Genomic DNA, 26,300 nt, shown 5'->3' with positions numbered 1-26,300 from the left:
CACTATTGAGTTTTGGAAATATTAAAATTTTAATATCGGAAACTACACAAAAAAGTCTCCTGTTTTCTGTCAGGATAAATAATTGTACCTAGGTAACATTTTTTGATTCCTCATGTAATACCTGGGTATTTAAAGAACAAATTATTAAATACAACTTTTTGGTTCGCCAGTAAACAATGAAATAAAACAATAAATATGATAAACTGACAAAGCTGATAAATATTTATTGGCTTATAAAATCCAAACGAAACCATAGTTAATAAGTAAAAAGTCCCAACAGCCCCTAAATTTTAATTGCTTTCTCTCATAACTACTACTATCGATATGCAACCTATCGGCAGCCTCAAAAGTATCGCCTCACCTGCACATCTCCAACAACAGTCATTATCGTTCCAAATGAAACGCAAAAAGGTCCAAGTGTTATTTTCTCCAACGTTTTCGGCATTTATATTAACGTAAAGATGGCTCTATAGTTTGCGCGCAAGCAAAAACCAACAGCACCTTGGTGCCCAAAACACAACAAAATGGAAACGTATAAAAAAGCATCGTGAGTACACCTAAAAATCAAACGCTTGCTAATTTCGCAATGTCCCACGCACACTGCTGCACTTTGGCGTTGCAAATTCATTGTTGCTGCACGTGTGTGTGTGTGTGTGTATGCGAACGGCTTATATGGATTCTCGTTCAGCACTGTTAACGTGGCAAGTGCTTAATGCAAACAATCCAAGGCAATGGGGCATGCAACCAGGTAGAGAAATTGGCTGACGCAATCGCCGCCTGGAGTTGAGTAATGCGCGTTGCAAGTTGATAGGGGTAGCAACACGTGCGGATGTGGAATGACTCACCACAGTGAGGACTACCCCAAGCGGACCCACCCCATAGATGGACGTCTACAACTTGTACAGCAATTCTCTTTGTTTACTTTCAACGAAAAGTACCTGTTGATAGCTTTCGGTCTAAACTCACCCCTTAATCAAGAAGTAAAAGGGGTATCAAAGGTATTATACGTAAGTATATTCTTGATTAGGATCATCAGCCGAGTTTTTCGTATTAATGTTTTTTGAAACTGTAAATACTAGATTTTGTTAATCCCAAAAGGACGTGGTCAGTGACCTTTGGTAAATATGCCTTCATGTATGATTCCAAAATTAATTGACAGAAACTATTTTTTTTTTATTTCCGATTTGTCTATTGACACGCAAGGAACTTTGATCCTCATGAATAAGTACATCGCAAATTATTACCTACAAAAGATTTTCGAAGCAAAATTTAAAAATACAAATCATGTGATATTTGCTTGTACCTATTTAGGGATCGTAAATGAATATATCAAACCAGTCACGTTTTCCCTCAGAAATCTAAGGCTAATTTCAAATAAGATTTTCACATTAGATTTTCACCCCATTCTAAGAAAATTGCACAGAATTGTTGACTAAAGGGGTGGCGAAGTTTGCTTATCAGTATGACTTGCGTTTGATTTGCTTTCGATCGGGTGTTCATACAGTGCGATCCATATCGGCATTGTCGTATAATATTGCAGCCAAATAACTAATTTGATTATTTTTATTTTTCCTTTTTTTAGCGCCATCATGGCACCTTCACAACAACAAGATTCACAACAAAAACAACCATTATCATTCTTTGGACCGGACTTCACGATTTCAACAAAACACATATCTTTGACATCTGATTTTGATTCTGAATATGGACGCATCATTTCACCAAACCATGGAGAGTTTGCAGTTGCCCAAGGAGCTGTACTGGGACCTCAAGCTGGAGCCACAATCCCCAACATCGGCGTTGGGCTCCGAGCTGTTCTCGCTCACTGACTCAACAGATGCCGAGTGGCTCTATGACGATAACTTTGCAAATGGTCTGTGCTCCTTGCTGTCTCATTCCACAGATTTTACTAAAGTATCTTTGTTCCAGGCATTACTCTTATTGGCGATGAAGAAGCACTAAGCCTGAACGAGGCGGGCTCTCTCGAGCTGCTCAGCGACGAGGAGTTGGTTGTGGAGATCCTTGACTTCAAGGATGAAGGTAAGTCTAAGTTAGGCTGCTTATAATTTTTATCTTTCGTAACCCCTTTAAAATAAATATTTATGTAGAAAAAAAAATAAACAATGCCAGGTCATACCATTAAACTTTTTGCTAAGGTGTGAAGAAAATTAGCCATAAAATTGTAGCACGATAATACAATTTGGTCAACCATAATCTGTAACTTCTCAGTTTCTTGTCAAAATAGTATAATTGTGATTAAGCCAGACAATTATATTTTACAATTTTATCCATTAAAATACACCAACGTAACGCCAATTTTTTTAAAGAAATTTAAATGTTTATTAAATTCTAAACTTGATTATATTTTGACAAATACAAAAGGACAAATTTATCTTGCTGAAATTGTCTTTAAAGCTATATATGTCGTAAACTTGTATGAGAAAAAAATTCAAATAAATGTTTAATTTAAAAATTCGTTCAAAATAATTCACAAAATTAGTTTCTATAAAAATATGTATGTGCTTAAACTACTATATTGTTAAAATTTTAATTTTTAATTTAAAAGTCCACTCAAACCATTTCACAAAATTAGTTTAAGTATTAAAATCACTCAGAAATATCTCAAAGAGCTCTCTTATCGCCTAAAACAATATTTTAAAATATAAAACAAAACCAATCAAAAACAGAAAAAATTAAAAATGCATGTGAACTTTGAACGTCTGCGAATGGACTAGCAAAGACCCCTTATAAATAAGTCATAAGGGACAGGTTTTAATTTCTTCAAAAAACAACACAAATCGATTGTTAGTTTTGCAAAAACATTTTTTGTTTATATACCTGTTAATCGTAGAGTTTAATCTATTCCAGTCAAAGTATGTAACAGGATTTCTTCAAGAACCACTCCATTTCTATGTAATTATTATGCAATATTTTCGTTGTTACCAAAATTGTCCAGTACAACTCAAATTTATTGTATTTCGCAGAAGTATGTGACATAGAGAAAAAACTTTACCTATAGGGTATAAATTCGTATATTTTTGGCCAGTCCAGCTGATTCATAAAGGGGCACGAACATCAAATGGTTTTAAAGGAAAAATTCAGACAAGTGAAGTTGAGAAACCGGATTGAGGTTCGCTTTGTTTTCGTTAGCGTATTTGCTGACATTTTGGTCAGCTTATACTTATGTATGGACGTATTTTTGTTGTTTTCACCGCGCTTTTTGTTATTGTTTATCAACGTGGCCCACAAGCCAGCGTTGTAATGGCCAATTTCGAGGCAACAACAAAGACCGAGAGCGAGTGAAGGAGAGAGAATCAGTTTTTGATCACGCGTTAATCGAGTGATCGGCTGGACTCTTTAAAATTCGCTCTTTAGCAATCTCTTTCGAATCTTTGCTGGCGCTCAGCTGGTATTCTAAGGAATTCCATAGATAACAGCTGCTTGTTTGCTATTTCACGGGAGAATTCAAACAAATTTCCGCACGGCTGGTGTTCTCTCTTCTCTCGGCCGCTTAAATAATTTCGAATGGCTCGTTATATTGGATTGAAGGTTAAATGATATCGGGTCTGGTTTTGTTTGGAAGTAAACCAGAAATACGTCCTACAAGAAAGGTTCACGGATTTTATCCAATGCTGCGATCAATGAACCATTTGACGTTGTTATGTTCATCATCTTTCTGGTTTTTATTTTTTTGCAGGACAGGAAGCTTCTTTGTTTTAAAATTTAATTTTGTCCTGAGGACGTGCCCCTCATTTTGGCACAGACTTTATTTTTGAGGCTTGGCCAGGAAAAGTTATAAATAAATGTCTACCCACGACGAGATGGAACAAACCTTATTGAGCTGTGAAATATGACTTGTTATTGTGTTTATTATTAGGTGATTGCATTAAACATACATATTACACAACAGGTGTCGTTAGCAACAGTCGGGTTTTAATTCTATAAAGGTTACCCCTAGTTAACTGCACAATCCTGATTAGTGGTATCAATTTACTGAACAGAGGGTAAAATATTTAATTTATTCCACCTAACATTAAAACCACCCAACTCAGTGACTGAATTGCGATCGAGGGTGAGGGGTGACTGACTGATCATGTACTCATTGTAAACACTTGATAATACTATTTAAAAACACACACATTTAAAATGCATTTCTTCGGGAAACAGAAAGATAGAAAAAAACCGTGGTTCCATGTGCATTTTAGTTTTGAAACATTTTTCTAGAACACTCTAAGAAAAGTGCAAATTTATTAAAGGGTAATATGTTATATATTTAAAAAAAAACTTCTTAAATTGGTTGTTCTATTATCTTATATTAAAATCAGCTTAAATGTTACAAAAAATTAGTTGTAAACTTTTTTTGCACGCATTTCCGTGACATCAAAAAATTAAAAATGCAATAGTCGGCTCACATTGTGATCAGGATATTATAATTTTACCCTTCCATTTAAATATAATCGGCTGTAAGCAAATTGTAGACACAGATCGATAAAGTGAAAACGTAAGTTTGTTTAACTTTCACTCGACTATGGGGCAGTTAACGTTTATCGGCTAACCCTGGACCACTGTGCAGAGTCCGTTGGCTTGGGCTCGTACTGGAAACGCGCTGTGACCGCTCGCCTGCCTCTGCTGATAGCATCTCGCGCTGGAAATAAAGCAACAGATTGATCTTATTGCAGGGCCTCTCAGTGGGCCCAGCAGTATCTCTGCTCTCGGCGCTCGCAGCATTATCGTTCGCTCGTTCTGGGCTGGCAGCTGCTAGTTAGCCAAGCAAAAACCTTTCGCGCTCCGCGATCGCAACTCAGTACAAATCGTTACTCAGACGCGAGCGTTCGGATCGAAACTCGGCTTTGACTTCGATTGCCGCCCCCCGCCTGCCACCACCCAATCGTCTTTCTTCAACAACAGCCAGCGACCACAAAACAACACAAAGAAAACTCTGCCCAAAGCGAACTGAGACAATAACAAATAAGCTGAAAAGCAGCAACCACACAATCACACGTCTTGACGTTTTTGAAACGCTCAAAAAAGACAAACAGAGACAGTTGCAAAAATCGAGGGAAAATTGATTTAAATTAGTGTGTTATAACTTGTAGAACATTCGTTAAATGGTTTTAATGAACGAAATCTGGCGTGTCGTTAAGAATAAATCAAAGAAGTTTGTAATTTAAGCCAACGCCCCAGTCATAACCGAGTGAAAAGTGAATTGGCTGAGAGCCGTGAAGTGAAGGCCTTGTTGTGTTGGTGTATTGCCACCTAACTTTTGAAAACGGCGGCAAACAAAACGGCCAGAGTTCGCATAAGGCGACCATCGAGTGCAAACTACTATATGTAGCCAACCCCGGGAAAATAGACAAATCTACGAGAACGTCGCGAGCACCTGAAAATTGGAGTGCGAGCACCAAGGACATTGTTAGCATGATACCACACTGTGGATACCGTTACATGTGGAACCGTGAAATTGTGATAAATTCGCAAAAGTTGGTGAAACGACGCTAAGCAGCAGGCGTCCAAGTTGTCCGACCACGCCGACCATTTTGCGGCAGCAGTTGGATCCCACATTGGACAGAAAGAAAGTCAGAGGAACCGAAGGACAGATACACAAACGAAAGCCATAACTCAAATTCCTTCTTCATAAACTAAGAAAACTCTTCCGATTCAGTTGCCTTTTGCCACGAGGGCGAATGCTTTTGTGCACTTGAGTTGTTTCTTTTGCGTTTTGGTGGCATAAGTCGCGATTTAGGTTTAACTTTGAATTTAAACCGACACTTATCGGTATTTTGTTGTTCTATTTACTCGGCCTAAGTGCTGGACTTTGCTAAGACGGCTTTGACAGCACGTTCTCCAGCCATTCGATTGTACATTCAAAATTGACTCTGTGATTTTTTTACTTTTCTTTTGCAAATATTTTATTATACTTACCTAATATACGAAAATTGTTCATATCATTATTTACAAAGCGCATCTCGTTAACATAGCAATTTTAGGTTTTTATCTACATTTAGATTATTTTTCTTTGTTTAATATTTTAGTCTTGTGTTTCGTGACTTTTTTTATAATTAGTTTAGGTTAAGACATTTTTTGACCCCTCTTTTACTGCCTTTATCTGAACTCCATTGAAACTTTGACGACAATTCACCTTACATTCGACATTGTAACGATTCACTGCTGCCGCAAACATGAGCACATATATATTTATGCAAGCCTATGGTTAGTATTCCGCTATTATGATATAATTAATTCGAAAACATAACATTAAAATTGGGTTGTTCTTCTGTCTCTGTCTCACTTCAGACGACTTTCAGGTCGAGCCGGTTTATCATTAAATGGCTTTGTACTTCTTTCATTTTTTTTTACTGATCGTTTTTGGTTCAATATTTATAAAATTCATTTGCATATAATGACTGGACTTGGGCTGGCGTTACTGGCGTTTATTTGACTTTCGAGGAGCGATAATCTGAAAACTGATTTAAATCGAAAATGTATTTACGATTGATAAGCCTAGATACACAGATATGGTTCTCTATTTATAGAATTTTGATTCTTAGTAAATATTTTTGTATAAAGATCGTGTAAAATTTTTTTAAAATATTCAAAAACGACCCTGTATTTTAATTTAACATCAATATTCAATGGGAATTTTACATTAGTTTCCTTGTTATTCCCAGCAATCTTTCTATCATTGTGTTTTCCTAGGCAAACCAATCTAACTTAGACTGCACATTTATTTGTCTATAACGGCATTTGTGCGTCAAGGTTTTTGCTAATCATGTTCCCATTAAATATTAATGTATGTATATATATAATTCTTATTTTACGATTGCGCGTACTGGTGATATGTATATGTAGTTGCCTCTGTCCTTTTATTTGATAATTCGAATGGCAACATTGTTTGCTAGACTTAATCGGTCTGTTTGCTAGCTCTATGAAATTGAAGTAGGGCTAATACTTAGCCGACCTAAATGGTTTCTGTTCAATGTAGAACAAAATCATACTTATTAGTATATATAATAAGTGTAGAGGTCGCAATATTAATGGTTTCGTTTGTATAAATATTATTTCAAGGCCCTTTTCGACACTATTAAAAAAGTATACATTTGTTGGTCGCAAATTATAATTATGTTATTGAAATGTATTGAAAATCCGTGCTTTTGCACACCCTCCATTAGGGTTATTGCTACGCAAATCGGCACATTACTATTTTATATTCTAATAATAATAAACCAGGGCTAGGCATGGTAACAGCAACCGTTTAGAGTCGCATTTTTATGTAAATCAATTAACGCAGTTACAGTTTGCTCTGCTTTCATCGCTATCAAGCGCAGCTGTTGGCGATTGCTTTATAAATGGACGGTCAGACAGATCAGATCGATCGAGGCGAGCCGAGCCGAGCCGAAAAACGTGTTATGATAATGTAGAATCGATCTTGGGAGAGGTGAATGTTAGACTGGGCCCAGCCCAAGGTGTCGCTGGGTCAGCTTTTACAGGCCAAACAGGTGTTGCAACAATGCCTCCGGAAGGTTGCACTCTCATCGCATCTCCCTGCGATGGAAAACTTTGGTCTCACTGTGATTTGTCAGTCCATTTGTATCAAATAATCAAACCACCGATGTCGTCGAACTTTGTTCAATATATGCGTCGTCTCTGTAGCTCTCCAATAAAAACGAATTGAAAACAACTGCAAATCGAACGTGTATATTGAGGAAAATATGCCACAATCAATATGTAAATGTTTACTAGAGTTCTAAACGAGATGCGACCATTTGTTGCGTCCTTCACTTCAATGGAAATAAGTTTCAATTGAAAGTGGAAAAATATAGACAACAACAATTCGATTTGACAGAACTGAGGCGTAGATGTAGTTAATGAAGTCGGTGAAAAATGGAAGGGGAAGTGATAAAATAAGATTTAAAAATGAAAACGAAGACTATTGAATACACTTTTTATTAACTGGAATCCAATAAATGTAATATTTTATTGATATATTTACAAGTCTTCTAGAAGTCACTCAAAAAATAAACAAAATATCTTAGATAAATACACAATGTTAATCTTTACCTATAACCTATTTTTTCGTTATCTCTCCACTAGAATGTCTCCTGGACCAGAAGGCAAACCTGAACTGCATCGATTATGAGAGGATTAGCTATCAGCCCAACATCGATGTGGTCAGCCAGCCGATAATACCCACAAACAAAATACAATTCGCAGCGTCTTCACTCGTTTCTGCCGCCGATTACCAGCTCGGCGATCCCCCATCCCTCATTCTGCAGCAGTTGACGCCGCCGCAGTCTCCGCCCCAATTCGATGCTTACAAACAGCCAGTGGAATCGCCCCAGCCCGTGCTCGTCAAGGCCGAGCAGAAGGTGGTAAGTCATGAAATACAAATGCCTCCAGAAAACAATGTGTTTCCTAACAAAGCAAACTTTGTTCTTACAGCAATGCTATACTCCTGATGCCACAATTGCTGCGGCAGGTGCCGCCACGCCCTTTAACTTCAACAACTGGGTGGGCGGCAGCGAAATTGCCCGGGAGAACCAACTGGTCGATGATATCGTCAATATGCGTGCCAAGGAACTCGAGTTGACCACAAACTGGCAGCAGTTCAGCGACGACTGCGAATCTCAGGCCTCGTCCTCGCTGGACAGCAGGAGCACCGGCAGCGGAGTGGGCGGCAGCATTGCCGACGCGGATGAGGATTGGCTTCCGGAGCCCATCAGCAGTGGCGCCTCCTCGCCGGCCCACACGTCCGTGGATGATCAGTCGGTGGCCAAGGCGAAAAAGCGTACTCGCACATACGGGCGCGGTGTTGAGGATCGTAAGATCCGGAAAAAGGAACAGAACAAGAATGCGGCCACACGCTATCGCCAGAAGAAGAAGCTCGAAATGGAGAATGTCCTGGGCGAGGAACATGTGCTGTCCCAGGAAAACGATGAGCTTCGCCGCACTCTGAAGGAGCGTCGCAACGAGATGCGCTATCTGCGCCAGTTGATACGCGAGTTCTACCAGGAACGCAAGCGCTAGGCGCTAACTAAGTTTAAATGTCGTTTGCAAAGTTATTGTTATCGTTAAACCCCAAAGCTCTCCCATATTCCCACACAATGCTTCAATGTAACCCACACAACAACAATCACCAAGCAAACCCAAAGCCCAAGAAAAACAACCGAGTAAGCAGCCTGTCTTGGCCCTCACTTTTTGGCACTAATGACGAGTCTTCGCATTCCGAATTACCCCTTGCCAATGATGGCCAACGGCAAGTCAATATCCCAAGCAGCACAGGCCAGTTTGTCACCTTAAAGTGGCAACAGAATTTGCAATGTATAAAAAAAAAAACTTGATTGAAAACCTTTTTGAGTTGTATTTTTGTGAATCACCCTGTGATGCGGCTGCTGTACTAGATTGATTACGATCCTATTTTTTGCGGGCATTGGTAAGCATCTTGACAAATGTAAAAGTTCTTTTAATGATTTTTTTAATAACATATAATTAATTATACAGAATATTATTCAACATTTATCAGCAATAAATCAAAAGGGTTTTCAAAAGAAAAATCAGTAACGACATGATATTTTATTCGGTGATGGGTATGGATATGGCGGGAAAACAAAAGACTAGTTTAGTTAATTTGTGGAACATTTCGGCATTAGTCAGTATAAAAACTAAATAGGAATAATCAAACCAACTGTGAGCACAGGAATTAGAAAGAAAAAAAAAATTCCAACCTATAAAGTCAAATTTTCTGTTTCCCTTTCTCGAATGACTTTTGTTTACTTTATTAAATGGGAATGTAATAAACACGAGCTATCAAACTCAGTAGTGGGCATCTAATGTTCAAAGCATTTGAATATATCAGTTTGTTAATGTTTTTTTGTAAGTTATAGTGCACTAAATGGGATTGAAACTTTATATTTGTCCTTAGCATAGATGTCATCTCCCCTTGCATACTATTAAATCCTTTTCCTTGTTAAAAACTTTCCCTAATTAATTTGCAATCAACAAGTTTGTAAAAGCCAATCCGCTAGACGGGCACTTCTCCGTCCTTCTTCCGGATGGCAGAAAGGTACTCCACAATGTGGGACGTCAGCGAAGCTCCGCAGAGGAAGCTACTGCACTCCACCATGTGGATGTCCTGGATAATCGGATTATGATTATGTCGATGAATATATGAGGCGGCTATTATCGCCCACGTACGTACTTGACAAACTGCATTGAAATTAAATCAGAAAATGCCAATTAATGGCAAAATGGCACACAAAAACAAAGCAAATATCCACAGATGGAGATTGATATGGTCCAAATTGTTACACCGTGGTGTCCCTGAGAAAAGTGGAGAAGTGCGACACACGAAAACAATCCCTCACTGCTCAGATTTAGATTGGGATTGGGGTTGGGATATGGGAATCGGTATGGGTTGCTGCTCTGGGATTTGCTCGCCGGGACATTTTGACTGATGAGCCGGCGACGTGAGCCATACAACTGACTTGGCTTCAGTGGCTGGCCGCTTATTCTTTGGGTTTCACTACTAAACTAAATTTTCCACATCGTTAATTTATATTAATATGATTTCTGTGTCAACGGTCGATGCGCTTGCCGTCTAGAGCTCCGAGCTCCGAGCACCGAGCATCGAGCATCGAGCTCGATGTCGCCAATGTTGACTCCCGCCGTGTATGACAAGGCAGCCTCGTGGCTCGACGCCCATGGAGGTCGCCGTCGCAATATTTATCTAAATTGTTATTTTTCACACTCACGCAGTTCAATGAATTCGTGAAAATTACGTTTGGGACTTTGTGTTTGCTCGTCGCCAAAGCAAAAGCCAAAGCCAAAGCCAAAGCCAAAGCCATCCCCATCGGCTGGCTTCGATTCTTCAGGCGGAGTCCCCGAGCCGAGTGACTCTTTAAGCGCTTGGTTAAGTATATTGGCATAAAATTCAATTTTCCTCCTTTGTGTTAATCCTGTTATTAGCTGCCGTCCTGCCACTGAATCCTTTTCATGCGCGCCCCTTAAATGCCAACACAGCTCGGATGGAGCGCCAAAGTTGAGATGGTGGAAAATTTGAGTCTGCTGGCTGGGGCAATCACATTTTTTTGATGAATGCTGATCCTTCAGCAATTGCTACTCTCGAAAAAGGATGAACTTGGACCTGTTGTTAGGGGATAAGTGTATTGGGCCTACTCTTTAAAGAGGACTGATTCCTATTTAATTATTTGTTTAGCAAGCAAGATTTGATTTAGTTAAGCAACCTAAGTTTAACATAATTCTCGGATTTCGTAAAGACATAAACAAATTAAAAAGCTTAAGCATAGTATTTTTAAGGACACTAATCCAATCCATTTTCAGAGTATAAATCCTTTATGTTGATTCCATATCCAACGTATCCGTATCCATTTCATTTCAGAACACAAATCTGCATTTGTACAACGTCATTTGGAGAGCAAACCCATTTTGGAAATGTAAAATAAAACCGCTCGCCGCCACCAATCCCCATTGAAGTCGAGGAACTAGTGGAGAAAGAAATCAACGTCATCGTTAAATTTAATTAGGCATCAAATGACCGAACAGCCGAGCTAAATCAAAACCAAATGGCCTGAAAGTGACCCAAGTGCAGGCGAAATCCAACCCCCTGGCTCAAAGGGCGGTCGCAACACTTTAAAACACAATTAAAAGTCAAAACGTCATCGTAAATGGAAGCCAGTGGGCAACTCTCTAAGGGCCGAAGTGTCGCCAATGAGGCGCCACAGGGAAAGTCCTGTTCTGAATCGAAGGGATATGGTGGAGATGGTGGGCGGAGAACATGACACTCGCTTTACATAACATTTAACAAAATTATAATGAGGCATAGAATGAATGCTTATCGGGGAATGGGGGGATTGAGTTTAATCCCCCGGGCGAACGAATGTTAATGAGATTATGTGAGAAAAACATTTTATTTGTTTTAAAGACTCCAACGGATGTCATGTGGTCTATCTAATTGCCATCAGTGCGAGTCATAAGTGAGTCATCCCCACAAGATAACCGCATTAGGTATCCATTAGAATAAATGCAATTACCGCTAAACATAAGTAAAACAAAGGAAAAACTACATGTTAAGAAAACTCTAGAGTAGATTTACTTATAAAATTACCACGCAATACATAAATACAAAAGTGGTTTATCTCGGCGTGGCACAAAAGATTTCTTTAGATGTCCATAATTATAGAGCGGTCAAATGGAGGAAGTCGAAAGAGATGAATTTCTTTTGCTTCTGGATTCAATTTCATTGAAGAAAAATCCATTTGGCTCTTTTATATACATATATGATGTTTTCTTCCTTTGGTAACAACTTTCATTACAAGCTAATTTTATGAGCCAATCCATTTGTTTGATTTTCGTTTTCCCAATTTTTGTGTGGCCTTATCTAATCGCATTGAGTGCGAAAAAGTTACTGTACCTTCCTATCGCAGCCCGCACACACATTCGTGCTTACCCAATTTTCACACATTTTCTATTTTCATTTTCACCTTTTAGCTTACGGCCATAAAAATAAAGTTAAATAATATGTGAGGCCCAAGTCAAGCGGGATGCGATGCGGTCAAAATGCGGGCCATTTCAATTCAATTGTATTACTTATGTATTGTACACTTAACTCTTCGAAAGAGGAAACAAAGATGGTTGCAATGTGTGTTAAATTACCACACACTTAAAATGGTTGTTTTCAATTTGCAGATAGGAACACAATCTTTAGATGTTTGAGGTAAATATTTCCAATAAGCTTTAAACAAGTTCAATAGCAACAATGCAACGATTTTCCATCACTTTACTTAACCGCTTTCCTATATCTTCACAACTTGTCACCAGTGATGCCAGTGCATAACATTAAAAACAAAATAGTTTAACCAAAAAAAAAAAAACAAATAAACAATGAATGAATAGTGGCCATAAGACAAATATCTTTTAATTATTTGTAAAATGTTTGGGTTATATTTTTATTTAAAAAAATAATTTAAAAATTACTGAAATCCAAAAAACGGATTATAACGAGGTCTTCACCAATATATTAACAATATACTTGCAGTATTACAAAAATTAAAAAAAACGTCTGAAATGTTTGACATTTTTTACGGGGAAACCCTTTAAAATAAAATCAGATCTGATCGTATAAAATGGCATCACTGCTTGTCCCAGACAAAATCAAATGCAATTTCACGGCTATTTGAATGGGACAAAACAAAAAACATTCTCCACTTTTCCGATAATGAAATAAATGAGCGCAATTTTCAATTTGCCACGCAGATGAGCCACAAAACAGAGTTGAGCGGGCGCCATGAAGCGTTTGCAACAGAAACAGGCTGTGTTGCATGAACAAATTGCAACGTGGCTGCAGCGAAGCTTTAAGCCAAGTGCATACAGTCCGGAATTGGGGGGTGCAACAGGGTTGTGGAAGTACGCCATGAAGTACGCAGCATGCGCAACAATTAGCGGTATTTCGAGTCTTCACCCCCCGGCATATCTTTGGCATTTACACGTAACTCCCAGTGCCCCAGAGTACGTGACATTTTGGCAATGGCCGTTGCTAATTTGCAAGAGGTAAAAGTTGAAAAGGAGACAAACGGCAATCATGCATGAGTTTGTACACTGTACAATTTATGTTTATTTCGCCACCCATTTAATTGTAATAAATCGTAATCGAAGACAGATCCAGAAGATTTTTAAGTACAATTTTATACTACAACATGTAGATTATGTTTTTTATTGCTTTATTTATTTTTTCTAGATTAACATATTCGGAAAACATTTTTTATGAGACTTTAGAATAATAGTGCTTAATTTAAATTACACTAATTTACAAAATTAAAAGTATAACCATTACAATGCTATTTCGTTGTTTAAAATTTTAATATTGAGTAGTATTTTAAAATGGGCGTAGTATAGACACTAAAATGTCCTTAGACTTTTGCTTAAATCTTGCTTCACACCGAGAGAGGTTTCTAGCTATTCGATAATATTGCCATTTTTTCCCGTTTTCCTCAGTGTACCATGTACAGTTAGCAGGAATCTTGTCAGGCAATTGAAAGAGTTCGGGACGGCACTTGAAATTCCCCCTCTTTTTTCTGGGGAAGCTCCACAAATGTACATTTAATTAGCCAACAGCGAACCATTTCAGTTATCCCCTTACTCCAATTGCACGATTTGTTTTGCCAACTGAGCGTTTGAAAAGGCTTCAAACAACAACAAAAAAAAACAAAAAAAAAAAGGCAAACTGTCACCAGTCCTTCTTGCATCATCATCCCACTGATGAATAAACAGACAACGAATAAAACTTGCGGCACTTGAATCCTTAGCAAAATCAAAAACAATTAAAGTTTGTTCAAGTAAAACAACAAACAAAACTCATCAGCATGCCTCACACACACACACTGCCACACACACATATGTACACTCCCATTGCACGGTCATGTGTGTAAACATGATATATTTCCCTATTTTCCACCCACCGACCCACTTACCACTTACACACACACTCGCATAGTCACCGCTATGAACAGATAACGTTGCCTACTTTTGCGCGCTATTCGCCAACGCAAACAACTTTCTGCGTGTGACGTCGTCCGACGTTTGCTTCTCCGAACTTTCCCATACCCTACCCATTCCCATACCCATACTCATACCCTTCCCACAAGCACACTTCCTTCCTCCGCCAATCCACCGATAAATAAATTTGAACATTTGGTGTAAATGTAAATAGATTGTTCTCCCCTTACACCACTATAAAGCTAAGCAGTGGCTTACGCTTGTAACTTGTAACGGGGGGAAAACATTTGTTTAACCTTTGATATTGTAAAACATTATTTTTAGAACTAAGTTAACATCAAGTTACATCTCAGAAGTAATTAATAAAAATCAAAAAAAATATAGTTTAAGAAAACCCTCTCCCCTCGTTTACCCAAAAAAAACCGCCTACGCCACTGACCCTACGTGTGTGCGAGTGATTAAAGGGTGGCAATGTCTGGTGAGCTGGCAAAATCCGGGGGTGGTGATGGGGTGGTGAGGTGAAGAGGTGGAGAGGTGACGGGGGCCAAAGGGCGTCGCTCATTTGCGGCCTGGTCAAAGCGGCGCCATGCAGGCGCCCAAGTAAACTGAATCCTCCCAAGCCTTCGCATCGTAATCCTTGGTTGTGTGTAAAAATTAAAATATACATTTCCGTTGCCTTTTTTCATTTCAGTCCTTTTGATAGACACATGAAGAAGAAGAGCAGGAGGTTGATATTTTAATGATTATGAAGCTGTGATTCCGATGTCCTTGGCGCTCTTATGGAGTGTGAAAGTTTTACCAGTCAACTCTGTGTTTTTGTATGTAAATATGCTTTTCAATGTTTAAATTTTTATTATTTTTTAAAATTCTTGTAAGAAGAACGTTGCCGATGGCCAAAATTCCCAAAGCGTTGATTTATTTTCTTAAATTAAAAAAAAAAAAAACGTCTTTTGATCCTTTTTAGTTTTAACAGGTCTGAGACTTGTTGAAGTGTGGATGTTTTATTTAAAACCACATTTTTATGGCTTGTTGTTATTTTTAATTTTGTATATTTAGTGAAGTTTACCTAACAATTTAAAATTGGAATTGCTAGTGTAGATGTCTTAAGAAAAAATATACATTTACCATTTAATTAATAGACAAATAAGGAAACTCATTAACAGACCCAGAGGCCTGCCATCAATGCAAATGACATTCCATGGTTCCATAACATTCATTAAACAGACAATTTTTATCGCCAGCAAATCCTGGAGACTCGTAATCCGCCATCAATAACAATTATTCGTAGTGTCACTTTCCAAGGTGCAAATCGCAAACCATCAAAAGCAGATTTTAGACGTCATTACACGGCGTTAGTATCCATATACCTACCTCCAACTTTTCACCCCACTTGCCATTCTAGCCAGGACATTCCAATTAATAGCGCTTCATTGAACTTTTTCGCGTAATTTAAATGCTAATTTTTCATAGCAACCTTTTCGATGTGCTTTTTTCCCAAGCTCACCTGCAATGTGTTTATTCTTTTTTGTAAGTAAAGTTTGTTATTTGTATAATCACAAATCAGGCATAAGTTAAACTTTGATTACATTAAAATTGTAAAGCAGATGCAGTCGTGGCATCCAGCCTGCTCTCTTCCTTGCCATCATCCGCATGACGTATGCGTAATATTTACTTATGCGACATATTTTAAAGACTCGCCTCCAACTTTTTAATGACACCAATTAGCAACTCTTGAGCCACTGAAGCGACCCGCGATACGAGGGAGGGGAGGGGAGGAAATGGGGCCTTGGTAAATATGGCCAAGGAGAACCGTGTACTAAAAGCTGCCTTTCATACATGTTACATATCGGTCTGGCTCGTTAAATCAAAATGTGTGCTATAAATTCACTCGTTTCCCGTCGGCCACTGTGTAAATAATAATTATTTATTTATACTTTGTTTTCGCTTTTCAAGTGGGTGCCGAGACTTATTAACCAAGAAGTGGTTGTTAAAATATGCGTTTTTCTGAAAATCACGCCTTTGGCTTAAAGTAGTCTAATTGCAAAAAAAACATGTTCTGTTGCAAAAATTGATTTGAATGGGCATGTAAATAAATTCTCCTTAAACTAGAAAAAATGGGAAAGAGTGTTTATAGGCCAAAGCTACTGAAAACTAAGTTACAAACAAATTTTAAAAACAATGTTTCTTTCAAAACAATCAGAAAAAAATATCTAACCTGCTCATTAGTCGTTTGTGTAAATGTTTACTATTAACAGTGATAAATTTTTTATAAAAACTTTAGCCAAAATTGATTTACAGCCAAAAACGCACTCAGTTGAAAACCACTTAAAAGCCATCGAAAAAATATTCAACTCTCCTACTCTAAACCAATCTGACCCTGATATTTGGGAAAGGTCCCCCCTTACTTCCACAGAGTAAATATTACGAGGGCCGATTATGTGAGAAGTATATGTATGTGCATAAGACAATCTCGGCACTAGGAGCGTTTGCCATAATAAATGTAAATACGCCAACTGACTGACCAACCAACCCATTTGAAAAGTGCGGGGAGGGGGATTTTGGTCCTGGTGCGAATTGGTTGGGGGCTGTCAACAAGGCTTCTTGCGGTGATCAGCGGAGAAAGCGGTCCAGAATGTTGAGCAGCTGTCGAGGACGACAAGGTCTAGGATGCGGATTCGGATGCGGAGGTGGAGCTGGAGGACTCTTTTGCTATTGACATTTGACAAGTCGCACGGGATGATGGTTTGGCTTTGGCCCCAGAGGGCAGAGGCTGACGATGGATGCGGACCGGGGCACGCCTACTTAACGTTTTTTCCCTCGTTCGCAGCTTTGCTCCCTTTTTATTTATTATTGCCTTATAATATTTTCTCTTGTCTTTAGAATTTTTAAATAACCGCGGGTGCGATTTCCCTGCCCCGGCTAAGAACCGACTTAGATGCCTGATGACTTAGCTGACTGGTGGACTGGGAATAGACTCTCGTGATTAAATTTGTGTCCTAAACGTGTTAAGGTCGATCAGGGTGCCTCAATGGTGCCAGTCGTGTGTTGGAAACTTCCCATTTGATTGCATTAAAGACGTTGACTGCTGGGCCCGCGGACTGGATTGAATCAGGTTTGCGGTTGCCAGGATTGATGGTGGGGATGGTGGGGAAAAAAAAAGGAAATTCGAATTACATTTGTAAACTCATCTGCTATCTTAAGAAATTATGTCAAAGTATTTTTTTAACAGAAACTTGTAAGCTTATTAAATTAACTAACTGTAATCTTTATAAGATGTATTAAAAACAACACAAAAAATATCTATGGTCTTTTATTAATTTTATAGAAATAATATTTTTGAATGAGGTTCCAAAAATTGTACTCATTTTACAGGCAGGTTTACAGGCTATCACAGCAAACGATCAGTTAAATTTTTTGGCAAACTTTAATTTAAGACACTGCTTTATTAAATCAGAGAACAAAATTTCACTCTTATATAATGATTAAATTAGTTAATAATAACATACATTAGTTTCTATAACTGCTTTTTATTTACTTCAAATTGCTTGAAGTACAGAACTTATATTTTCCTCGCTAGGCTCTTACTTAATTTGCTAACTTTAATAGTTGAGAGCTTATAAATAAATGCGTTTGAGCATTTTGTTTGCCTGGGTTTTGTGCGAGACGAAACGTCGTGTGCAATGATCGGTTTAATAAGTCAAGGGGAAAATGGACAACCAACTGTTGGTGAGCAACACACAAGCTCCAAGGCAGCCACAAACGGCAAAAACTTTGCAGGATGGAAATAATCAAAAGGACCCTTTCCGAAGGATTGTAAGCTGCTTTCGGCTAAACCAGTTTGCACCCAGTGCAGTCGGCCGGCACTTGCCCTCCTTTCCCCAGCAGATCCATCTCCCCCTTTTTTTTTTCCTTCATGTTTATTATTTTCCTGTCTCGGCTCAAAGAGGTGGGAGACGCAATTGCTTACGCTACCATCGTGTGATTTACATAATGTCCTTGTCGACAACATGCTGCCTCTATTCTTTTTATACCCATCCCCAGTCAGTTGCCAGTTTAAAAATATTAACTGTCAATTTGTATTTGGCATTACTTGGCTGAAGGGGAATTTGTGGGCCGAGCTAAAATGGGAACATGGGACGTTAACCAAGGAATACTTAAGTTTATTTAGTTTCATGAGACTTTCCAGTAAATAAACTATGTTCCTAGAGGATGTAAACAAAGTATTTTAATAAAAAATCAATCAAATATTCAGTCCAATGTCTAGCAATTGTAAGTTAATATATGTTCAATTGAGAATCGAAGACTAATATTGCCTAACTAAGACTAAGAAATAATTCTATTCTATATTCTTTAGTGTCAAATACACCAAATACCAATCCTACTTCAAACATTCGATGTTCTTTTTGCGCGCAGTGCCCTACGCATCAAAGTTTATGGTTGACTTCTCTTGAATATTGCAACAATTATTAAAAACCCTTTGATCCAAATCAAACAAAAGATATAGTTGCTCATATATAAAGCCACATACACAAACATGGCGAAGAATGGGGGAAAACTGGCAACATTCGGATGGACAAAATAGGTTTTCTAGCAACATTTTATTATCTGTCGACAATAGTTTATCACGAGATAAAGCCCACCCGATAAGGGCCTAAGCACTGTGATAACACACAGCAACGAGAGCGTGGACAAACAGACGATAATAATAATAACAGTCTACAACTCAGTCACTCACTCAATCGGTTTGGTGACAAAGGAGCTGGCGACAGGACAGGCCGCAGTCGAATGCAGGCCGTTTGAGAGCAACATGCGTCACAGGGGCTAATCAGGCACCCACCCCCCATTTCACCCCATTCACCCATTTCTCCACATTCCACCCATTTCTCCGCCCCTCTTTCAATACCCCCCGTCTGGAGTTGGCCCGCAGCACGTGGTGTGCATGTCTAGGAACTCCGGAGCACAAGCCACCCCGTCGGGCGAATGCGGGCTGGGGGGGGTTGAAACTGCAACTATATGTGTGCTAGACTGGGACACCATGTACACCATGATAAGGACTTCGACTTGAAGCCCTTCCGGTTTCGATTCTGCCATTGAGTATATTGGTTTCATAGCTAGCAATGTTGAGAATACTTTAGTATCTTTTCACAAAACTTAACCTGACAATAAAGATCATTGTCACGAAGCTAATTTCATCTCAATGCTCTATGTTTTCTTCCAAAGAACAACAAATACCTTTTCGGTACATTGTAATCATAAAGAAACCAAATCTATAATAAAACAAAGGGTTTACACAAAAATAAAGCACTGTCTCTTTTTTATATAATTCTATATAAGTTCTTCTTCTGAGTACTGGGCATATAGTACATAAAAACTATAAAATATTTCAATCCTCAAGTATTAATTGGTCGACCCAACATAAGTTGAGCCTTTAATTTCAGGAGTGCCACCCCAATATGCCCACGCTCAATTGCCTAGAAAAGAAGGAAAAACAAATATAAAATGTGGAAAACTAACTCAGAAAACGACTCCGTTTTTTGCTGCTCCGAAGAAAAACAACTAACTTTTTTATATAATTCTATTTGAGTTTTTCTTCCGAGTACTAGTTAAATAGTACTTAAGAACTATAAAATATTTTAATCCTCAAGTATTAATTAGTGCCACCCCAAATATGCCTACGCCTGTTTGCCTAGAAAAGGCAGCAAAGACAAAAGTTAAATGTGGAAAACTCACTCGGAAAACGACTCGGCTTTTGAGCCCTTTCAGTTGCTCTCCATTCGCCAGTCGATTTCGACTCGGGCGTTTCGTGCGGGTGGAAGCTCCAGCCCCCTCTGGATGGGCTCTGCTGGGTGGACTTGTTGCTCGACTCGTGGCCCATCGGCCAGGCCTGTGATTCGTCTTTGGCCCGGACTCGGGTTGCCCGACATCGCCGCTTCGTTCCTGCAGCCATTCCACAAGTGGCCGTCATCCTCAGCGCTTCCGCGTTTCCGGTACTCGTAGTGCGCTCCGTTTCGTTACTTGCTTCAGTTGGCAAATTTATAAAAATAATATTCCACTGGTGCGGAAATCTACAAAAATCCCTAGTGTAAAAAAAATACAAAGAATGTGAAAAATTTATTGTGTTGATTTAGACAAGGATTAAGGTTGATAAACCAGATTGGAATACAATAAAGTAATACATATTCCAACCGGAAAAGTGTGAATGCTGTTTCAAAAGTGTTTTTGAGTGTTTAAAAAGTACTGACAATTCGTAAGTTAACAAATTTTAAAATGTGCGAAGTATTTAATATTTTTAAAATAAAGAAATGAATTATAAAGTGAAGATGCAATAAGACCAGTGTATTTTTATCTGAGATACAGGGCAATAAATGTATAATCAGAATCAGATATTATTGTTTTAAAGTATTTTAAGGGGTTTTAAGTGAAAGCTAATTTTCCTAAAATTTAAATAGATCATGCTGACAAGTATTACACAAATAAAATGACTTGAGCCTTATTGAGTCATACAAATCTATATTGAACGGAGTGTAACAATCTGAATTACTGAATTGACACAACGCAATACCTCGACAAAATCCCCAATACACTTGTCAAATGCAGTGCAGCGTTGTTTCAACCTTGCGTCCGCCCACACAGAAAAGGCAAACAAAAGCCCACAAAAGTATGCTTTATTTAGTAGAAAGCGTAATAAATATTACACAAGACCAGGTGCTGAATGCTGGCTACATAGCCAAGATCCTCAAACCCCTGTCCGCCGCCAGACAAAGGAGTGCAAATTTCAGTTAAGCCACCTGGAGAAAAAATTAAGACGTCCAACTCGTTGCTAGGATCGACATTAAAAGCGTTCGGGGGAAAAATAGGCGACCTATTTTGACTTCCATATTCTTTTCTAGGTCATTTCAGTTCTAAACCCCTTAAAAAAGAGTATAATTAGTTCTATACAAAAAAAAACAAATTATAAATTTACCAAATCCATTTGAAAATCATTTAAATAAAGAAATAACGTTACCTTTCTTCGTTTGGCAATAAGGAATGGGAAAAGGGTTTATTTTAGAGGGATATTTGTATATATATATTAAATTTTTTAATTGAATACCATATAAAGTTATTTTTGTTTATCTTCAGAATTAAAATTGCATTACATATATCTTATTAAAATTAATAGGGACAATTAACGAGATATTGAGATTGTTTTCAAAGCTTTTTATTCTAAAGCAGAAAGTGAACGAAAATCACTGTGGGTCGGTGTTATACAACTTACAAAGATTAAACAAACTATGTAATAGAATCTAATATGCTGGCTTCTAGAGGAAGATCCCTGCTGTGTTAAGCTTCGTCATTTTTCTTAACATTCCTTTAAGAGGCTCCAAAGAGTCTAGTGTCCAAGGAGCTGTTGTCGTTAAATAATAGCGACACTTTTGTTTCACTCAACGCCGACCGCGAAAGAAATGCACTGCAAAGTGCGCGTTTTCTATTACCACAAAGTCGATGTACATTTCCCATGCCGCGTATCCGTATCCTTTGGTCTGTGCCACGCTTTAAATGCTGCAACACGGTTCCGGGTCAAATGCTGGTGAGCCGAAGGGCATAACCATAACAACGACAACACCGCAAAAGCGTTTCATCGGTAAATGCTTTGCCCTCAGTTTTTTCTTAATACCCCTCACTAATGCAGTAAATATGGGTATATTACATTCGTGCAATGGTGTTCAGCAAGAAAAAGGATGCGTAAATACATTCTTGTAATGCCGACGCGATCATTCATATTTTCCAACTGATGGCAGAGCTCTTAAATATTAGTCGCATACCCAATCCCAAATATATTCCTTAAAAATATATTTGGGTCCCTGAGATCTCGATAATAACGGTTTGCTTCTACAAATTCATTATTCTCGAGTAAAAAAATTAAACTTTGAGTTGGACTTCTACTGTAACGACTGTGACTTGATTATTACTGCTTGCAGAGGGTATTAAAACTCAATGAAAGATACATTTTCAACTCTATAAAGTACATATTTTTGTAAAATCTTTAGTTGCAAATCCAAGAAAGGATTTCCATCGGCTTGTTTATCCGTTTCAACATAAAATAGTCTTTCTTCAGATTTAAGGATAAATGAAGGCATTTTCACGATACACTTATCTATATTGTAGGTAGTATATAAGTCTGACCATCAAATTGCCACATACGTGTATATTGATTTAATAAATTCGGTAAACTGTATCAATAGTAATTTAAGTTCCATTAGAAAATTGTGAGAATTCGTATTAACAATTTCCACATGTCGCAATAGGATTTGGTCAAATTAGTTAATTGATTGTAACTGCTTTGGATTGCCGAAGCTAGCTTCCTTTCTAGTTTTACTTGTTTTGCTGCCCGATTGATATGCAAACTTTATATTGGCCTTTATCTTTTATTCTTGGATGGCCGTTATCTTTGATCTTTAATCACAATTTGCTATCTGCGTTTAACATTACAGGTGTCACTTTAATTTGATTTGGTGACACATAAATAATATTACTTTTTCAAAATTATCTAATATGCAATATTGACATAACAATATCTAATGCAATATTTCAGTGCCACAACGAAATACTCGCTGGGAGCATACCAGTTTGAAAATAGTTTGTATTATGCATAATAAAACAAAAACAGCCCGGGAGAGATAAAAAATTAATGCTAATATAAAATTGTTTGCCAAGAAAATATATGGATGATTTTATAATATAATACTTTCTCATTCAGCCTAAGGGGTACATAAGAATATAATTTTAAATCAAAACACTATTTATTAATTTATTGTTACCTTAACAAAGTATTTGTTTTTTTTTATTATAGGCATATTTTATTTATTTTTATTTTTTGTAAATAGGAACAAGACCATAATCTTTTGGTATAAGAAAACTGAGAATTTTTTGTTGTAATCAAGTTCGGTTAAGCCTGTTCTGTTAAGCATAAACTTTACTATTTAAAATTGTTTTTATAGTGAAAACTTGTCGTATTCCGAATTATTTGGGAAGATTTAACAATCATGGATGCCTCGCAGCTCACGGAACTGATGAGCAGTCATGACTTCATGCAGTTGCAACATCAGTTGCATCACAACAACAACAACTACAACACAGACGGACACAATGGACTATCATCGGAGTCGGCGGAGGGCAGTTCAAGGCCAGTGCGCCGCGCCACCAGACGCACCTCACAGGTAGGTCGTAATCGTAATCGTAATCGTAATTGAAATCAAAATGGAAACCAGATGATGTGGTGAATGTAATAATTCCATTTTTATTTTTTTTATTTCCTTTTCCCCAGCTAAGCAATAACACCTACGATCTGGAGATGACGGACTCCAGTTCGCAAAGTGATGACACAAGTGGCGGTGGCGGCAGCAGCAATGGAGGCGGCAGTGCCACCAATACTGGCCAGGGATCGGGATCGGGGGTGCTGGGACAGGGGGGCGGGGGATCCCAAGGTCGCGGGCGGGGCCAGCAGGCCAACGCCAGTGCCTGCCCCTCGACCCTCAACCCGAACAGTGCCAACTCCAGCTCCTCCAATGCCAACTCGAACGCCAATCGACGGCGCAAGGGAGCTCTGAATGCAAAGGAACGGAATATGCGGCGACTGGAGTCCAACGAACGGGAGCGGATGCGGATGCACAGCCTCAACGATGCCTTCCAGTCGCTGCGCGAGGTCATTCCGCACGTGGAGATGGAGCGGCGGCTGTCCAAGATCGAAACCCTGACGCTGGCCAAGAACTACATCATCAATCTGACGCACATAATACTCTCCAAGCGGAATGAGGAGGCGGCTGCCTTGGAGTTGAACTCGGGTGGAGTGGGCGGAGTCCTGCTCTCCAATCTCACGGCGGAGGGTGGAGGGGTAGGAGGAGTAGGAGGAGGAGGAGCAGGAGTAGCGAACGGAGCCACGACGCTGTGCTTCGAGGATGCCCTGGCCAATGGAGGCGCCTTCGACTGTGCCCTCCTGGCGGCCACCGATGGCAGTCTGCTGAACGCCGCCGCCGTGAACGCCAGTCCCACGATGCAGAGCCTCCAGCAGCCACAGGCCCCGATGCACATGCAGACGCCGCTGGAGCAGCAGTCTAGTCACCTCCCTTCGCTTCCCCACCACCAGCAAACGATCCATGGCCATGGGGGCCACATGGGAGCCACCATGATGCAGTCACAACAGCAGCAGCAACAGCAGCAGCAGCAGCAGCAGCAACAGCAACAGCCGCCCACACTCATCCTCAATGGCAGTGCCTCAGTGAACGTGGGCGTTGGAATCGGGGTGGGAGTGGGCGTGGGTGTGGGTGTGGGTGTGGGCGTGGGGGTCAACAATGCCAACAGTTTTGCCGATATCAACGATAACTTCGACGAGCCATTCCGAGAGTTTCTCTAAGCAGTTTGGCCTGATCGTAAGGACAGTCACACATGTATAAATACAATAGAAGGGCTACAATTATATTATATTTAAGTGATTTTCGAGAGAACGATATTTATGGGCTTTTAAGATTTTATAAATAGACCTCTTCTTTGCAATAGACCTCATTGGTAAAAAATAGAATCTACAACCAGGGAATCTAAAGGAGTTGTTAAGCTTGTAAGCCGAGTTAAAAGATAACATACAGCCACTTGTTTTGAAAGGATTTTGCCCGTTAGCAGATAGATCTTTACACCTTACTTAAAGCCACTTATTTAATGTTTAGCCTACAGCCGGATTTATTTGTCAAAGTAGTAGTTTTATCTCATGAGGAGATTCAATTTTTTCTGTGTTTTCCAGCTTACTTGAGTGGAGAATTTTAAAAAATATTTAAAGTTTAAAACTTACTTACACTCTAGAGAAAGTAAGTTTCAGAAATTCCGTTCCCGAACTTTTTTTTTCTTTAAACAGAAATCTAGTTTTAGTTACGAATCTGTAACGAAACTTGAAATATCATCAGATATACGTATACATTAATTAAAAGATAAAATATATCCAAACTTAGGGTTCCATAAGACATAGGATTTAATGAAGTAAAATTAGTCAAAGTACATACATATATATGCACTATTAACCGCAGTTCAAATTCACGTCGAATTCATTGTAATATTTACATTTCATTTATACAAACATGGTTATATTAAAACAGAGGAAAAAACGCAAAGAACAGAAGAACTCTAATTAAGCTGAAAGCTAAAAGTTATATCTTTAGTTCGCAAGACAAATTAAAACATTTTTTGTTTAGAATTTTTAACTACTTAAATTGATTTTTTATCTTCTCTATGTTGTTTTTGAATATAATTATTTTGTTTTTAAAATATTAAGTCTGAATAACGTTTATGTTTGTATCATCCAAAGCCAATTTTATTTTTTAATCATTCGTATGCAATTTTATTAAATGCAACTGTTTTATGAAACAAAAGTAAATGTGAAATACTGTTGATTAAATGTTAAGTAAGTCGATCAAAAGAAAAGTGGTTTCCCTCAGCTAAGTTTTGTATTTCAGAGAGGTTCGTTATTCTTTGAGCTTACTTACATTCATTCGTATACCACTACATACTTACGCATATAATTGTCAGCAATAGCAACAAAAACAAGGAATCAATTACCGTTAACTAGCAGTCCTGGCGTCTGACTCTGAGGAATGACGGTCTACAAAGTGTCGCCCCCGATAAGTTAATTTACCACCCATGATCTTTTTAATGCACTTGAAATTTACCAAGGATATACGTATGTATGTATGTATGTGTGAATAGGCAACGGGAAAGGGGATGCGAGGGCGGTAGTGAAGAATTAACACACAAAACAATTAACACAC

The 26,300-nt window shown here is 38.6% G+C and overlaps 2 protein-coding genes across 3 annotated transcripts; both read left to right on the top strand.

The window, feature by feature from the left end:
* The first annotated feature begins 369 nt into the window (after nt 1-369).
* LOC128262500 (activating transcription factor of chaperone) lies at nt 370-9,551 on the top strand. Of its 2 annotated transcripts, XM_052996800.1 has the most exons (5): nt 370-547; nt 1,583-1,873; nt 1,930-2,040; nt 8,092-8,369; nt 8,440-9,551. In XM_052996800.1, the coding sequence occupies exons 2-5, from the start codon at nt 1,705-1,707 to the stop codon at nt 9,022-9,024; spliced, it is 1,143 nt and encodes a 380-aa protein (XP_052852760.1). In that variant the 5' UTR covers nt 370-547; nt 1,583-1,704; the 3' UTR covers nt 9,025-9,551. The 2 variants fall into 2 exon arrangements, with proteins under 2 accessions (XP_052852760.1, XP_052852761.1); XM_052996801.1 differs by lacking the exons at nt 370-547; nt 1,583-1,873; nt 1,930-2,040 and adding an exon at nt 4,809-6,210.
* A 10,923-nt stretch (nt 9,552-20,474) lies between these two features.
* On the top strand, nt 20,475-25,663 carry LOC128262497 (protein dimmed). The gene is made up of 3 exons (XM_052996794.1): nt 20,475-20,755; nt 23,490-23,708; nt 23,816-25,663. Exons 2-3 carry the CDS (start codon nt 23,535-23,537, stop codon nt 24,899-24,901), a joined length of 1,260 nt encoding a protein of 419 aa, XP_052852754.1. The 5' UTR covers nt 20,475-20,755; nt 23,490-23,534; the 3' UTR covers nt 24,902-25,663.
* Nucleotides 25,664-26,300: the final 637 nt, after the last annotated feature.

The sequence above is a fragment of the Drosophila gunungcola genome, unplaced genomic scaffold (assembly GCF_025200985.1).
Source record: "Drosophila gunungcola strain Sukarami unplaced genomic scaffold, Dgunungcola_SK_2 000001F, whole genome shotgun sequence".
Classification (NCBI taxonomy): Eukaryota; Metazoa; Arthropoda; class Insecta; order Diptera; family Drosophilidae; genus Drosophila; species Drosophila gunungcola.
Note: the sequence above shows the minus strand (reverse complement) of the source record. Positions and strands in the feature narration are given on the sequence as shown.

Bases quoted from the DNA above. Each gene is read 5' to 3' on its own strand.
- LOC128262500 (XM_052996800.1), top strand. From the start codon at position 1,705: ATGGACGCATCATTTCACCAAACCATGGAGAGTTTGCAGTTGCCCAAG. The intron at 2,041-8,091 runs GTAAGTCTAAGT...TCTCTCCACTAG, and splicing joins CCTTGACTTCAAGGATGAAG to AATGTCTCCTGGACCAGAAG. The intron at 8,370-8,439 runs GTAAGTCATGAA...TTGTTCTTACAG, and splicing joins TCAAGGCCGAGCAGAAGGTG to CAATGCTATACTCCTGATGC.
- LOC128262497 (XM_052996794.1), top strand. From the start codon at position 23,535: ATGGATGCCTCGCAGCTCACGGAACTGATGAGCAGTCATGACTTCATG. The intron at 23,709-23,815 runs GTAGGTCGTAAT...CCTTTTCCCCAG, and splicing joins CCACCAGACGCACCTCACAG to CTAAGCAATAACACCTACGA.